Source organism: Chlorocebus sabaeus, chromosome 16, assembly GCF_047675955.1.
Source record: "Chlorocebus sabaeus isolate Y175 chromosome 16, mChlSab1.0.hap1, whole genome shotgun sequence".
Lineage (NCBI taxonomy): Eukaryota > Metazoa > Chordata > Mammalia > Primates > Cercopithecidae > Chlorocebus > Chlorocebus sabaeus.
In genome coordinates, this window is record NC_132919.1 from 75,723,304 (window position 1) to 75,738,024 (window position 14,721).

Here is a 14,721-nt window from a genome sequence, read left to right on the forward strand (position 1 = left end):
GTGAGCCCAGATCGCACCATTGCACTCCAGCCTGGGCGACAAAGTGAGACTCTGTCTCAAAAAAAAAAAAAAAAGTGCCTGAGAGCAGCACGGCGGCTCCCCTAGCTACTGGGGAGGCTGAGGCAGAGAACTGCTTGAACCTGGGAGGCAGAGGTTACAGTGAGCTGAGATCACGCCATTGCACCCCAGCTTGGGCAACAAGAGTGAATCCCAGCACTTTGGGAGGCTGAGGTGGGCGGATCACGAGGTCAGGAGATCGAGGCCATCCTGGCCAACATGGTGAAACCCCGTACTAAAATACAAAAAATTAGCCGGGTGTGGTGGCACATGCCTGTAGTCCCAGCTACTAGGGAGGCTGAGGTGGGGGAATTGCTTGAACCCAGGAGGCGGAGATTGCAGTGAGCCAAGATCACGCCACTGCACTCCAGGCTAGCGATCAGAGTGAGACTATGTCTCAAAAAAAAAAAAAAAAAAAAAAAAGGGCTGGGCATGGTGGCTTACGCCTGTAATCCCCCAGCACTTTGGGAGGCTGAAGCGGGTGGATCATGAGGTCAGAAGTTTAAGACCAGCCTGGCAAAGATGATGAAACCCCATCTCTATTAAAAATACAAAAATTAGCCAGGCGTGGTGGCAAGTGCCTGTAATCCCAGCTACTGGGGAGGCTGAGGCAGAGAACTGCTTGAACCCGGGAGGCAGAGGTTGCAGTGAGCTGAGATCATACCACTGCACCCCAGCCTGGGCAACAAGAGTGAAACTCTGTCTCAAAAAGAAACAAAAATGCCTGAGACTTCAGCAAAAGTAGCACATATTCTGCCTGGGAGTGGAGTCAGGGAGATGGCTGCGTAGGAGCATGTGTGTTACCAGGTAGAGATGGAGAAGGGGCAGGGAGCAGCAGGCACTGACATGCCCATGCTGGTGCTGAGCACATGGGGAACAGTGAGAGCTGGCAGTTTGGCTGAAGATGACCCCTGCCTGTTCCTCCCAGCCGGGGGGGCCCCCTCTCTTTATACTCACCACCACAAAGCCTGTCCTAGTGACACAGGTAAGGCCATTTGAGACTAAGAAACTCCATTTGCATTCCTTTTGCAGGCTGGTGTTTGTATGCTGCTGTTTGCATAGCCATAGCCTGTGAGGCCCCAGAGAGCAGGACTCCCAGTTCCCCTCACCCAGGCCAAGTGAGGCACGGACTGTGGGTGCACTCAGGGTGCGGCCGCCACTCACCCTCAGCAGCTCCTCTTCTCCCTGCTCCTTCACAAACACCTCTTCCAGCTCTTGGTTGAGCCCTTCCAGGCTCCTGTGCAGGCAGGGGCTGAGTCGCAAGACAGGGGACCCTGAGGGGAAGCTGGGAGGGGACGCCTGAGGAGGAGGCAAACGACGAAATCACACACAGCCCCACCAGGCCTAGACAGTCATTCATTCTGACCAGGGGTAGTGGTCATGTCTACACAGCAGAATTGAGTGAATGAAGGGTGATTTGGGGACAGTTACAATTGCAATAGGTCCACTCAGCGTAGTTTTCTCCAAAAGTTTGAGCTTTGCAGAGTCTATTGTGTGCTATAGAGTCATTGTGTCAATCATATGGGGATATGGGTAGAAGAGAGAGGGAGATTCAGAACTGTAAGAAGCCCTTCCAATATCACACAGCAAGACCAAGTTTGGACTAAAACTTCACAAAGCATGCAGTGTGGTAGGGGGCTTGGCAGCTCCAAGATCCAGGAAACCTCTGCCCACATCGGGGGCCTGCATGGAGGAGAACAAAGGGGAGAGGGCTGGGGAGAAAACATACCCTCAGTGCTCCCCGCACTGCGTGGTCCCCTGGGAGTGGGGAACCTCGCTCCTTCTCTTTCCCACTGCGGCTCAGCTTTGTCCTCTGCAGTTGTTGCTTCAACTTGGAAATCTAGCAGCCCAGAAAGAGGAAGACAGAGGCAGATTAAGGAAAGCCAAAGTGCACTGGGTCCCTCTTCCAAGGAGTGGCTCCTGCCAGAGGCCCATGAAGATATACACAAGGAGGATGGAAGTTAATCTTCCATCTCAAAATAGCTCAGTGGTGTTAAAACTATGATGATCTGTTCCTCAGACGAGTTGGATACCTCACTTAACTAGATGGATTGGATTCCAAAAAATTAAAAATACACAACATGGAAACCATTTTGTCTTTTACAGATTCCAAAGACATGGACTACCCTTTTTTTTTTTTTTTTTTTTTTGAGACTGAGTCTTGCTTTGTCACCCAGGCTGGAGTGCAGTGGCGCGATCTCAGCTCACTGCCACCTCCATCAGATTCAAGCAATTCTCTGCCTCAGCCTCCCGAGTAGCTGGGATTACAGGTGCCCACCACCACCCCCAGCTAATTTTTGTATTTTTAATAGAGATGGGGTTTCACCATCTTGGCCAGGTTTCACCATCTTGACCAGGCTGGTCTTGAACTCCTGACCTCGTGATCCACCCGCCTCAGCCTCCCAAAGTCCTGGGATTACAGGCATGAGCCATTGCGCCCGGCCCTACCCATCTATAAATAGCAATGGAAGATGATGTTTCTGAATGCTAAGGGCAGTTCACTCCTCAGAGTACATTCACATCTCAAAGGCCCTGAGAACAAGAAGGATGGGGATATTCTCCCCTATTTAAAGCAGACTACACTAGGAACAGGGATAGACACTCAAGAAGGGAATACTGGATTTCATCTTGACCTTCATATCCTAAGACTATTACAGATTATCATCAACAATTTTGAATATTATCCCATCACATGTGCAATTCTGGACCTTCTTGCCCTCAACTGTTAAATGCTCAGGGGATGAAGAGCTATTTAAATATAAGCCCAAACTAAATGGAATTCAGAGAGTAGATCTGCTGCCCACAGCCATAAAATTTATAACTAGATCCAAGAAGAAAGAACTTTCCGATATGGTATTGTGGGTCACTCATACCATATCTCCCCATTCTTAGTGCGAATAACTTACTCTGACCATTGAAAAGTTTAAATATTTTTTATTTCCCCGTCTTAAGCTCTCAACGTATTCACTTCATATTTTCTCATTGTTCTCAGCAACAGAGGGCAGAAGCAACTTCCTCTTGTAAAGGGGTGCAGGGTGAGTCCTATCGAGTTGACCCTCTCAGAAGGTGCCACAGAGCATGTCAGGAGGAGCTGATGGGGACCCCTGGAATATTCCAGCCTATGGCTTTCTCCCCTTAACCTCAATGACTTGAGCACTCCTGAGGGAGAGGGAGGGCCAGGAAAAAGTGTTTGGGAACATTTCATTATTTTTCTCTTCTTTTGAAAAGAAGGTTAGGGCTGGGCACGGTGGCTCACGCCTGTAATCCCAGCACTTCGGGATGCTGAGGGAGGCAGATCACCTGAGGTTAGGAGTTCAGCACCACCCTGGCCAACATGGTGAAACCCGTCTCTACTAAAAAAAAAAAAAAAAAATACAAAAATTAGCTGGGTGTGGTGGTGGGTGCCTGCAATCTAAGCTACTTGGGAGGCTGAAGCAGGAGAATCGCTTGAACCCAGAAGGCGGAAGTTGCAGTGAGCTGAGATCATGCCACTGTACTCCAGCCCGGCCAACACAGTGAGACTCTGCTTCCAAAACAAAAACAAAAACAAAAACAAAAGATGAATAGTTAAGAAGTAAATGAGACTGGGAGCTCCTAATTCCCAGGAACTCCCTCCCTGTCTTCCTCCAGTCTCTGAGCTGCTTATCTGGATCCAACCCCAAAGTAAAGCGAGAACAATGGTGGCTCCAGCCCTGTGCTTGCTGCTGAAAGGCACTAGCAGCCTCTGGCCAAGCCCCTTCCTAGCAGGAGGGTCTGGGCTCCTAAGACCTGGCCACTTGGAGAGTGGAAGTCAGCTAGGAAGGAGCCATCTCATCAGGAAAAGGCCAGGTCAAGACGGGAGAGGTGAGCAGTGTGACTCCACTGTGGAGGAGATGCATCACATGGTACTAGGGGATCAAGAAGAAGCTGCTACCCTAGGCAGGGAGTCAAAGTGGGTAGCTACCTCTTTTCGGTGGTCTGTGCTGCCCCAGGATGCTGAGCGCTTGTGTGCACAGGAGCTGGCACGCTCACCTTCTAGCTCTTGCCAGGACAGGGGCGTCTGCAGGGAGAGAAACACAGTGAGACAGAGCAGCTTCTTTGGCAGGCACTGGGGAACAGGCACACTGTTTTCTGGGTAGAGGTGATGGCCCTTTGAGCCCTTCTCTCCTCTGCTCATCAACCTCTGAACACTCCCAGTCGGTATTCTTCTTCAGGCTTCTACACCTGCACTGCCTCCTTCCCAGTTCACATCCTCCAGCAAACGTTCCCTGATGACCCAACAGGGCCAACCTCCTCTTTACTCTTTTCTGAGTACTATACATGTTTGATATCCCAGTTATTCCAGCTGATCCTCAGTGGTGAGGACAAGTATTGCCACTCCTATCCCAACCAGCTCCAAGAGAATACAGGCTCAGGCTCAGGGAATCACTGGCACTCTTTATTCTCTCGCCCTCTACATGTCTAGCACAGGCCCAGGTTCCTGGGAGCTCAATAAAAACAAGTTACTATATAGGAGTGCATTAAGGGATTATTAACTGGCAAAACAGGAAAAAGGTCAACGTAGGTCCCTTGACCAAAGCAGGGGACTCCTATATAGTGCAGTGCCTCATTTTTCCCTGCACATGGAGTAAGTGTTGCTCCCCCGACCCCCACCCTCGCTGCAAATAAGCAGGAAGGAGACATTTTCAGAAAGGAGAGAGCCACAGTTCTGAATCCAGCCCTGATTCCTGATCCCTCTTGGCCTTATCGCCCCTTTTCCTCCTGGGCCTGCCCAGCCCTCATAAAAACAGGGCCTTCAGTCTGCATCTCCTCTCCCTTGCTGCACCGAAGACAGAATGTCCAAGATGGAGAAAGGGAGAGCTGCACAACTACTTCCTGAGCCCCCACCCAAGGGAGGAAGCTGTTGGCTCTAAGCATGAGACCAAAGAGGCCCAGATCCCTCCCCACCACCAGTATCCCTACTTCCATTCCAAGGGAGGGGCCCAAGGGGGAACGCTCCAGTGGAACCAGTTCCTCTCTAACTTCTGTGCACAAGCACAGGCTGCCAAAAACATGAGGGCCTGGGAACTGTCTCCTCCAAGAGATCTGCTGACCTCCCCCGAGAGGTTGTTGCAAACAGAAAAGGGGGAGGACGGGAAAAAAAACCCAACTACTCGCCACCCAACAGCTGCTAAGAGGAGCTCGGCGGGGGAGTCTGAGCAAGCTTGTGAGAGCAGACGGCCGTATGTGACAGCTGCAGTGGAGAGGGGCCACTGGGGATTGGGGCTCCCTGGCTCTTCCTTCTCCCAGCTGCTCATGGATCAGCACCTTTACTGGGCCATGCAACATAGCCAGGGAGAGACAACTGCCCTAACTTTCTTGTTCTGATGAGCATCACGAGTAAGTAGGTAACAGAGGAATTGACAAATGCTAAATAAAGCATCCAGAGATCCATTTCCCCACAATTCCCTTCTTTAGGAAAAGGGCAGACGGCATATCCTTCAGGCCCAAATCTTCAGCACAAACCCTAAAGCCCTCAAGATGAAGCTGGCTCTGTCAGTATATGGAAAGCTACTTCCAAATGCCCGTGTCTCTCTAAACCAGGGTGCTACCAGACGAAGCCTCAGAAAAGGCTGGTGCATGCACTGAAAAGTGAGGAGGAAGCCCATCTCTCCCAGCCACCTCCACCTAGCAGACACACAAAGGATCCTCCCCTCAAGGCTCCAGGACCAACTCTAACGATCACTACCTCTGCTAATCAAAGCTGAGCCCCGCACCTCCCACGCAAACCTGTTGTCCCTGGAAGGTGGCAGAGGCTATAGAGGGATGACAAAAGCTAAAGGGACAATTCTGCCCATTTCCCTTCCTCAGGGAAGATACTATACTCACAGGTGGGTGATAACAGAGAGGAAAAAACAGCCACGTTCAAGCTGCCATGGATACTACTAACATCTCTCGCAAACTCTTCAAGTACCTCTTCTGGGATATGCGAGAGGGTGGAAAGAGAAATGCAGGCTAGCACAGGACTTTAAAAGATGTGAGGCTGCGGGTGGTGGCTCATGCCTGTAATCCCAACACTTTGGGAGACTGAGGCGGATGGATCACTTGAGGTCAAGGGTTCGAGACCAGCTTGGCAAACATGGTGAAACCCCATCTCTACTAAAAATAGAAAAATTAGCTGGGTGCCTGTAATCCCAGCTATTCAGGTGGCTGAGGCACGAGAACTGCTTGAACTCAGGAGGTGGAGGTTGCAGTGAGCTGAGATTGTGCCACTTGCACTCCAGCCTGGGCGACAGAGCAAGACTGTCTCAAGAAAAAAAAAAAAAAAAGAAAGAAAAGAAAAAGAAAGGGATGTGAAAATCATAGCAGCTAGGGTCATCTCCTCTCTCAATGCAGGTGACCCCACCTCTCTCCGCTCAGGAACGTCTTCCACCAACCACTGCGTTCTCTGTGTAAACTGTACTACTAAGGCCATTGCTTTGTGTCAACACCCAACCCCTGGCCATAGAATTCACCAGCTGACCCTTCATCCCACGGGCTCTCCATCCTTGGCTCTCTGTCCTCCCAAGCAAACCCATCTCCCTCTCCTTTTTCTTACCCCCAACCTCCAAGCCTGGTTTCTCGATCTAAGACGGCCTGCCCGGCCAACTATTCCCATTCTTCTTGTCAGGGAGCCTTTCCTAACTTGTCTGCCTTGGGCTGACTGCTCTTCTGCTCTGTGTCTCCTCCTTGCAGATGGGCTCTGAGTGTACATCATTCATGCAATCAACAAAATAGTGGCTGAACGTACACTGTGTGCCCAGTACTGTTTCAGGCACTGGCCATACAACCATGTATAAAACAACACAAACACTTGTCCCTTCTGAGTTTATTTTCTCATTGGGGAGAAAGTTTAAACAGTGGTAAGTGCCAAGGAGAAAAATACAGCAAAGAAAAGTGATAGGAATGCTGGGTGGGGGATACAACTGGAAATGTCAGGGAGGCCCCCAATGAAAAACTAACATCTGCATAAAAACACGAAGGAGGTGAGGGAGTGAGTCATGTGGGTATCTGAGGTAAGAGTAATCCAGACAGAGGGAACAGCCAGTGCAAAGGCCCTGTGGCGGCAATGAGCCTGGCATGTTTGAGAATGATAAAGAGGCCAGTGTGGCTGGAGCAGAGTGTGTCAGGAGATGCAGTGACAGGTTAAAAAACGGCTCCTCAAAGATGAGGAACCTATAAATGTTACCTTGTATAGTAAAAGTTTTGCAGATGTATTAAGGATCTTGAGATTATCCAAAATTATCTGGGTGGACCCTAAATACCATTACAAATATCCTTAAATAAGAAAGAGGAAGAGGGAGATTAGATGTATGCACACTGAAGAGGATAAAGCGATATGACCACAGAGGCAGAGACTTGAGTGATGTGGCTGCAAGCCAGAGTGCCAGCAGCCACCAGAAGCTAGAAGTGCAAGCAACAGACTCTCCCCAGGAACCTCTTGGGAGAGAATGGCCCTGCCAACACCTTGATCTCAGCCCAGTGGAACAGAACTTGGACTTCAGGTCTCCAGAACTGTGAAAGAATACATTTCTGTGGTTTTAAGCCACTAAGTTTGAGGTAATTTGTTAAAGCAGCCTCAGAAACCTAATGCAGTAGGTTATCCTGTGTTTGAAGTTGTTGACATGCTGACATCGAGTATTTATTTATTTATTTATTTATTTATTTATTTATTTAATTTATTTATGTGATGGGAGTTTCACCCTTGTTGCCCGGGCTGGAGTGTAATGGCACAATCTTGGCTCACTGAAACCTCCGCCTCATGGGTTCAAGTGATTCTCCTGCCTCAGCGTCCCAAGTAGCTGGGATTACAGGCACGTGCCACTACGCCTGGCTAATTTTGTATTTGTAGTAGAGACAGGGTTTCACCATGTTGGTCAGGTTGGTCTTGAACTCCTGACCTAAGGTGATCCGCCCGCCTCAGACTCCTAAAGTGCTGGGATTACAGGCATTAGCTACCGGGCCCGCCCGACATGGAGTATTCTCAAGGCAGGAGTGTACACAGGTATGGACTATAGCACCTCCTAAACTGGGAATGCCCAAAGTGGGGACCATGCCCCAGTTTCCAGTGTCCAAGGTTGGATAGGACTCCTCTTCTGCGTCCCACTATGGAGCACAGAAAAGTCACAGCTAAGAAAAGCTCCCCTTCAAAGAGCTAACCTGGCCAGGTGTGGTGGCTTATGCCTGTAATCCCAGCACCTTGGGAGGCCAAGGCAGGAGGGCTGCTTGAGGCCAGGAGTTCAAAACCAGCCTGGGCAACATAGCGAGACCCTATCTCTATAAAAGAAATAATTTTAAATTAGCCATTTATGGTGATGCGTATCTGTAGTCCCAGCTACTAGGGAGGCTAAGGCAGGAGGACCACTTTCACGCAGAAGTTCGAAGCTGCAGTGAGTCATGATCATACCATTGCACTCCAGCCTGGGCAACAGAGCGAGACCCTGTCTCAAAAAAAGAAAAAAAAAAAGAAAAAACTAACCTTCTGGCCACAACAGGGTTCAAGCCATGCTGCTCAGTCATTCTAGATGACCCTTTGGAAGCAGGGTGGAGCTGGAGCTCAGCAGACCAAAAAGTCATGTTTGTCGCTGGGCGCGGTGACTCATGCCTGTAATCCCAGCACTTTGGGAGGCTGAAGAGGGCAGATCACTTGAGGTCAGGAGTTCAAGACCAGCCTGGTTAACACGGTGAAACCCCGTCTCTACTAAAAATACAAAACAATCGGCCAGGCATGGTGGCACATGTCTGTAATCCCAGTTACTTGGGAGGCTGAGGCAGGAGAATTGCTTGAACCTGGAAGGCAGAGGTTGCAGTGAGCCAAGATCGAGCCACTGCACTCTAGCTTGGGTGACAGGGCGAGACTCTGTCTCAGAAAAAAAAAAAAAAAGAACAAAAAGTTGTTTGTCAGGGGGAGTCATGTACTGGAACAGATTTGACACCCTGGCCCAGTGGGAGCAGCTGAGGGACAAATAGGGCAGCTTCTGACCATGAGTGGCATGGGCCAGCTGTGCAGATGATACTCAGATTATGCAAAACTGGATGTGGCCAGACCAAGGAAGCCTTGCCTGGGATTGAGATCCCAGAGCAACATGTGGAAGGACAGCTGGGCATGGGGGTGGAAGACAGTTTCCCAAAGAGCCATCTAATATAATCAGGAGGAGGGGTGGGATGAAGCTGAAAACCCTCCAAACTGGAATCTCTCAGCCTCCAGCCCAAAAGTTTCTACCTAGACTCCATGACCACAGGCAGCAAAGTCCTGGCCCTCACTGTCTCCAGTGACCTTGGCACCTGAGTAAGCTCCATGTGTGGAGCTGGGCTAGGCCCTGGAATGTAACCCACTATCCCTGCACAGGACTGTCAAGCAGCATGGTGCCTGGCCTGGTGTGGACCGTCAGGACTACGTGTTCAACTGAAATTCTGCAGGGAATCAGTCCCTTAGGTCTCCGGCCAAACAAAAAGGCCGGAAAAGGCTCTGAGGGTGGTCTGCTGGTCAGCACTGAAAACTGGCTGCAAGTGGCCAAGGCTACCATCTCTGGCCCTACAGTGACTATGCAACCCTCAGATTTTCCATCATGGCCCCATTTTCAAATGTTCGGCACTGTTGTCAAACTATGCTGAACAACTGGTCCTGTTCGCCAACCTGGAAAACAGGCAGTGTGCCCAGGCCCCCACACCCACAAAGAAAAACATTTTTCAAAGGTCCATGATGGTCAGACTGAATTGTGTGTCGTCACTGTTGGGGCACTGGTTTGGGAAAACAGGGAGGATAGTACACAGGTAGGGGAAAGACACAGGAAGAGAAGTCTTCCCAGCGAGCATGCCTACCTTCACCTCTGGCCTTCCTCACACTCCATGTGGTTTGTCAAGACTTAAGCTTTTTTTTTTTTTCCAAAGGGTAAACTGGGGCTAAAGAAAAAAATCCTATCGTAGAAGCTTCCCCACCTTACCTGGGGAATGCAGGGGGAATGCAGAGGGAATGGGGCTGGGGATGAGTAGAATGGGGGGCTGGGCTGGGCAGGGCAGGTTCCCAGAGTCCTGTCCGTCAGCAGGATGAGACCAACAGGGGAACTTTGCTCAGTCATTCCAGCTGTGATGAGACCACTTCCTCCCTCCAGAAAAGTACAAGAAGACTCAAAGGTTTGCACAGCAAGAAGGAAGAGGGGTAGCTGCAGCTACCAGCATCTACTGCCCTCACCCATCCTGGCTTGGTCCCAGCCACTAGGAGTGGCCAACACAAAGCAATCAGTGGCCAGCTCTAGTTTACCAACTGACCTGGTCATCTCTCCCATTGCTCAAAACATGCAGCTTCTCCAAAGCACTTCTTCCCCAATTACCATGTTCACACATCCTCCTCCCAAAAACAACCAATATCCCAAATAACATATATCCACACCCTTCCTCTTTCCTTGCTCCAAATATTTGGGTAACCCAGCTCTCTATGTCAGACTGTAAATGGCCTGAGGACAATCCTTTGTAACCACCTAAGATCTTAAAACACAACAAGGAAGGAAGGAGATAATAGGATGAGATTGTTGGCACTACTGGGCTATATTCAAGAACTGAGAGCTTTTCGCTGAAGAAGCCTCAAGTCTGTGGCATGCCCAGCTATCTAGACAGCAGGTGTTCCATGCTTGCTGCCTAGATCTGAAGCTGGCTTGCAATGGGCAGGGCCCTGGTCTCCTCTCAGGGATTCAGACGAAGGAGCTGCTTAGCCTGAACCATAACTGCAGCTGCTGACCTCACTGCAAGGCATGCCCTGGGAATGCCAGGGCTGCTGGCTCTGGGTGGAGGGAGGTTAGGCAAGTAGGACAGTAGTAGTGAGTGCCCACCAGTGAAGGAGGATGAAGCAGAAAATAACTACTACATTGGTATGACTAGGAGAGAAAGGGCAGGGGGTAGAAACAGCCCCACCCCCGGCTTAAGAGAACTGGGAAAAAGTTCTGGCATTAGTCTTTTTTTACTGCAACCTCTGCCTCCCGTGTTCAAGCGAGTCTCCTGTCTCAGCCTCCCAAGTAGTTGGGACTACAGGTGTGAGCCACCATGCCCAGCTAATTTTTGTATTTTTAGTAGAGACGGGGTTTCACCATGTTGACCAGGATGGTCTTGATCTCCTGACCTTGTGATCCGCCTGCCTTGGCCTCCCAAAGTGCTGGGATTATAGGCATGAGCTACCGCACCTGGCTGTATTAGTCCATTTTTAACAGCTTAAAAGCTTTCAAGGACTTTGGTAGATCCTGCCACCCTCCCTTCCCTCTGCCCCTCTCCATACACCTTCTTATCTTCCCAAACCTCTCTTTCCTCTCCAGTCCTTTCTGGGTGATATCCCAGTGCTCAGTAGGGAAGGAACGCCAGTTACTTAGGAATATGTCAGGTGAGCCTCAGACCTCCACAGTGTAATACTAGTGTTGAAGAGGGTAGCTTGGACCAGGCCAGGGGCCGTAAGCAGGAATTTGAATGGAGCCCAAAACCTAGAAGCAGCAAATTCCCAGAAGACCAGGAATGAAAGATGGGTAGAGTGCATATTTTGGTTTGGATGCCTAGGTTGATCAGAATTCTCCATCTCCTGACTGCGGCCACAATATTGACAGGTTGCTAAGAGTTCCTCGAGGGCTGGAGCCCATCCCAGGGAAAGAGGAAAGCTGCATGGCTTGGCCTTGCCAGACCCACGGAGGCTCATCGCTGACCTCTGTCTTGCTGTGGCAAGAAGCCCAGACTTGTTATATAAAAGATCTGGCCTGCAGCTGGAGCCTAAGCAAAAACACACAGCCTAGGGCCCATGCCTCTAAACCCAGCCAGGGAACATCTGAGGCCAACCCTGCTTTGAGTTGACAAAGAGAAAGCTATCTGAGGAGTGGGATGGTGACTTCCTAAAAGTTTGCTGAAAGCAGGAAATGACAGAGGCAGAAACAGGTGGGCTATACAGAAGCCTGCCATCTGACAAACAGGGATGGAATAATGGGCTTGCACACTCAAAGGAATCTCAAGTCCTGTTCCTCCAGGAAGCCCTCCTTGACTACAAACATATCTGGACTAAGCACTCCCATCAAAAGACAAAGTTGTGTGTGCTCCCAGGCCTGTGAGGAGGAAGCATAATTTATCCTACTTGCCTTTTCCAAAGGATAAAGGGAATGGCAGTGCTCAGGGCTCCCAGGAAGGAAGTCTATTCTCTCTCCTTCCTGGAGGGTATTCTCCTTTCACAGTCTATTTGTAGATCCAAAGAGGGCCATGATTTTAACTGCAGCAAATTCTTGTTGGTTCAAGGTGGGGTATTCCCATGAGAATTCCCCTTCTTTAAACTTCGCCAGATATTTGGCTCCGTCTCATCCCTTGGCTGTCTGTTCACCGGCCCTCATAGAACTGGAATCCAGACTCATAGAGGCCAAATCTTGTCCTCATTTCCTTATTCTTCATTCCAACATGCCAAGAACAGTACTGGGCATTCAAACATTCACTAACAACATTTGAAAATGGATCGCATTAACAAAATAAATAAAGGAAAGAAACTGACATGATGTGGTCAAAAGAAGTACCAAGCACTTTCACATGTCATTTGGCCATCATGCCACCTACACGGAGGCAGACCAGGCACTCTCCACCCAGTTTGCAAAGGAAGAGCTGAATTGCCCGATGTCCCCCAGGATGAAGGGCTGACTCAGACCCTCACGTCCTGGCCACCCTGTTTCTGCCTATCTCGAAATAACTCATTTGCTCTGAAGATGAACAAGAGTGTGTTTAAACTGCATGAAAAGGGAGATTTGACTCTTAACAACTTAGCTGCTAAGAATGAAGTCCTGAATCAGATTAAGAAATGTCTGTATAATTTCACATATGAGAGGGGTTCCTGCTCAGTCTGATGCTAGCTTATCCAAAAATTGATAAATGAACTGGATGATCTGCAGAGATTCTTTCCAAGCTTGGAATTCTTAATGAAAAGGCTGCCTTAATGAAAATACTGAAGGAGAGGAAGCTGGCTCCCCAGTCCTTGAATGGGTACACTGAAATCCCAGATGGGGCTGCTGGCAAGGAAGAATTCCCCATTATCTGAGAACTTCCCATTCCTATGGCTCCAACGGGATCTATTCTGGCTCAGTGTACTTTTTGGCCACTTCTTTGGGAAATACAGACTCAATAGAATGTTGGCCTTGGTTTAATTTTAGCAAGGTAAATCTCATTTATTTTATTTATTTATTTATTTTGAGACGGAGTCTCGCTCTGTTGCCCAGGCTGGAGTGCAATGGCGCGATCTCAGCTCACTGCAACCTCGCCCTCCAGGGTTCAAGCGATTCTCCTGCCTCAGCCTCCCGAGTAGCTGGGATTACAGGCGCCCACCACCACGCCCAGCTAATTTTTGTATTTTTAGTAGAGATGGGGTTTCGCCATGTTAGCCAGGCTAGTTTCGAGCTCTTGACCTCAGGTGATCCGCCTGCCTAGGCCTCCCAAAGTGCTGAGATTATAGGCGTGAGTCACTGCGCCCGGCCTAAATCTTAATTTTTTAAAAAGCTAGAATAAACTCTAAAGTCAGCTGTTGATTATACCAACACAAATACTCAAAGCTAAACTGAAAAACCCAGATTGACTTCTCTCTTCCACCAGGCAGGTGGAATGCAAACTCATTTCCGTGTATGTTTACAAAGAAAAACAGGGTGGTAAATTAGCAGGGTGTGGTGGCAGGCACCTGTAATCCCAGCCACTTGGGAGGATGAGGCACGAAAATCACTTGAACCCGGGAGGCAGAGGTTGCAGTGAGCCAAGATCGCACCACTGCACTCCAGCCTGGGTGACAAAAGGAGACTCTGTCTCAGGAAGATAAGACATTACATGGATAATATGTACAACCAAAACCCAAGACAAATTATCGCAATGATTTGAGGAAGACCAAAGGCCTCCTCAGCCAGCTCTCCCACCCCATCCTTATCCCTTATCCCATCAGGAGAGAGCTTCATTACCTGGGTGGCCTTGTCATTGGTGCAGCAGGTGAAGGCCCCATCAGCATCTCGTGGCCACTGGCCCAGAAGGTAGGAGCTGAGGATGGTGTCCAGGGAGAATGTACGCCGGACCTGAAGTGGCTGAGGCCTACACACTGACTTTTCTGGGGCCACCGAGCATGGGACGCTGGCTGCAAGAGAACACAGCCCGCACACCTTGCCATCAGCATGGAGGAAGGAGACGTGCCAATCACCTTCCTCCTCTAAGAGATGTGGCCTGCCTGCCCAGTCTTCACTCATACCCACCACTGTCCTAAAATAATTTGAAGCAGCCTGAAACAGCACATATGGTCTGACCAAGAGCTTTCCTGACCTACTCAGCCAGCCTTTATCATGGGAAACAATTTATACCATTTTACTTTGGACTTGGACATTACTTTATAAATGTCCTCTATCCTTTTCCTACCCCTAATGGACTATGAACCATGAACTCCTAGATCTCCACACTGAGTTTCCTGAGAGCAGCACTGTTTCCCATCATTAAAGATAAAACTCTAAGTGGATAAAAAACAAATTTTCTTCTGTCTTTTATCTCCTGCCCTTCTTCCTCCAGCACCTTTGCAGGGCTTAGGCACTGCACAAATTCATCCCCTTAACTGAAGGCCTCCTGTTCCTCTTCATACTTCCTTCAGGACTGGTTAGCTCCCTGGGGGACCCCGGTGGCTGACATATTGGAACTACTTTC

At 49.4% G+C, this 14,721-nt stretch overlaps 1 protein-coding gene across 3 annotated transcripts in view; it reads right to left on the minus strand.

The window, feature by feature from the left end:
* The window catches only part of FAM117A (family with sequence similarity 117 member A), a 53,774-nt gene that overhangs the window by 8,329 nt on the left and 30,724 nt on the right, over nucleotides 1–14,721 (minus strand). For 2 of the 3 annotated variants that reach the window (XM_008013071.3, XM_008013069.3), the window contains exons 2-5: nucleotides 13,998–14,167; nucleotides 4,001–4,096; nucleotides 1,787–1,897; nucleotides 1,222–1,356 (exon numbers count right to left, since the gene is read on the minus strand). In XM_008013071.3, coding sequence (XP_008011262.1) covers nucleotides 1,222–1,356; nucleotides 1,787–1,897; nucleotides 4,001–4,096; nucleotides 13,998–14,167 — 512 coding nt within the window. The remainder of the gene's footprint in view (nucleotides 1–1,221; nucleotides 1,357–1,786; nucleotides 1,898–4,000; nucleotides 4,097–13,997; nucleotides 14,168–14,721) is intronic. The other variant, XM_008013070.3, reaches the window with a different exon arrangement.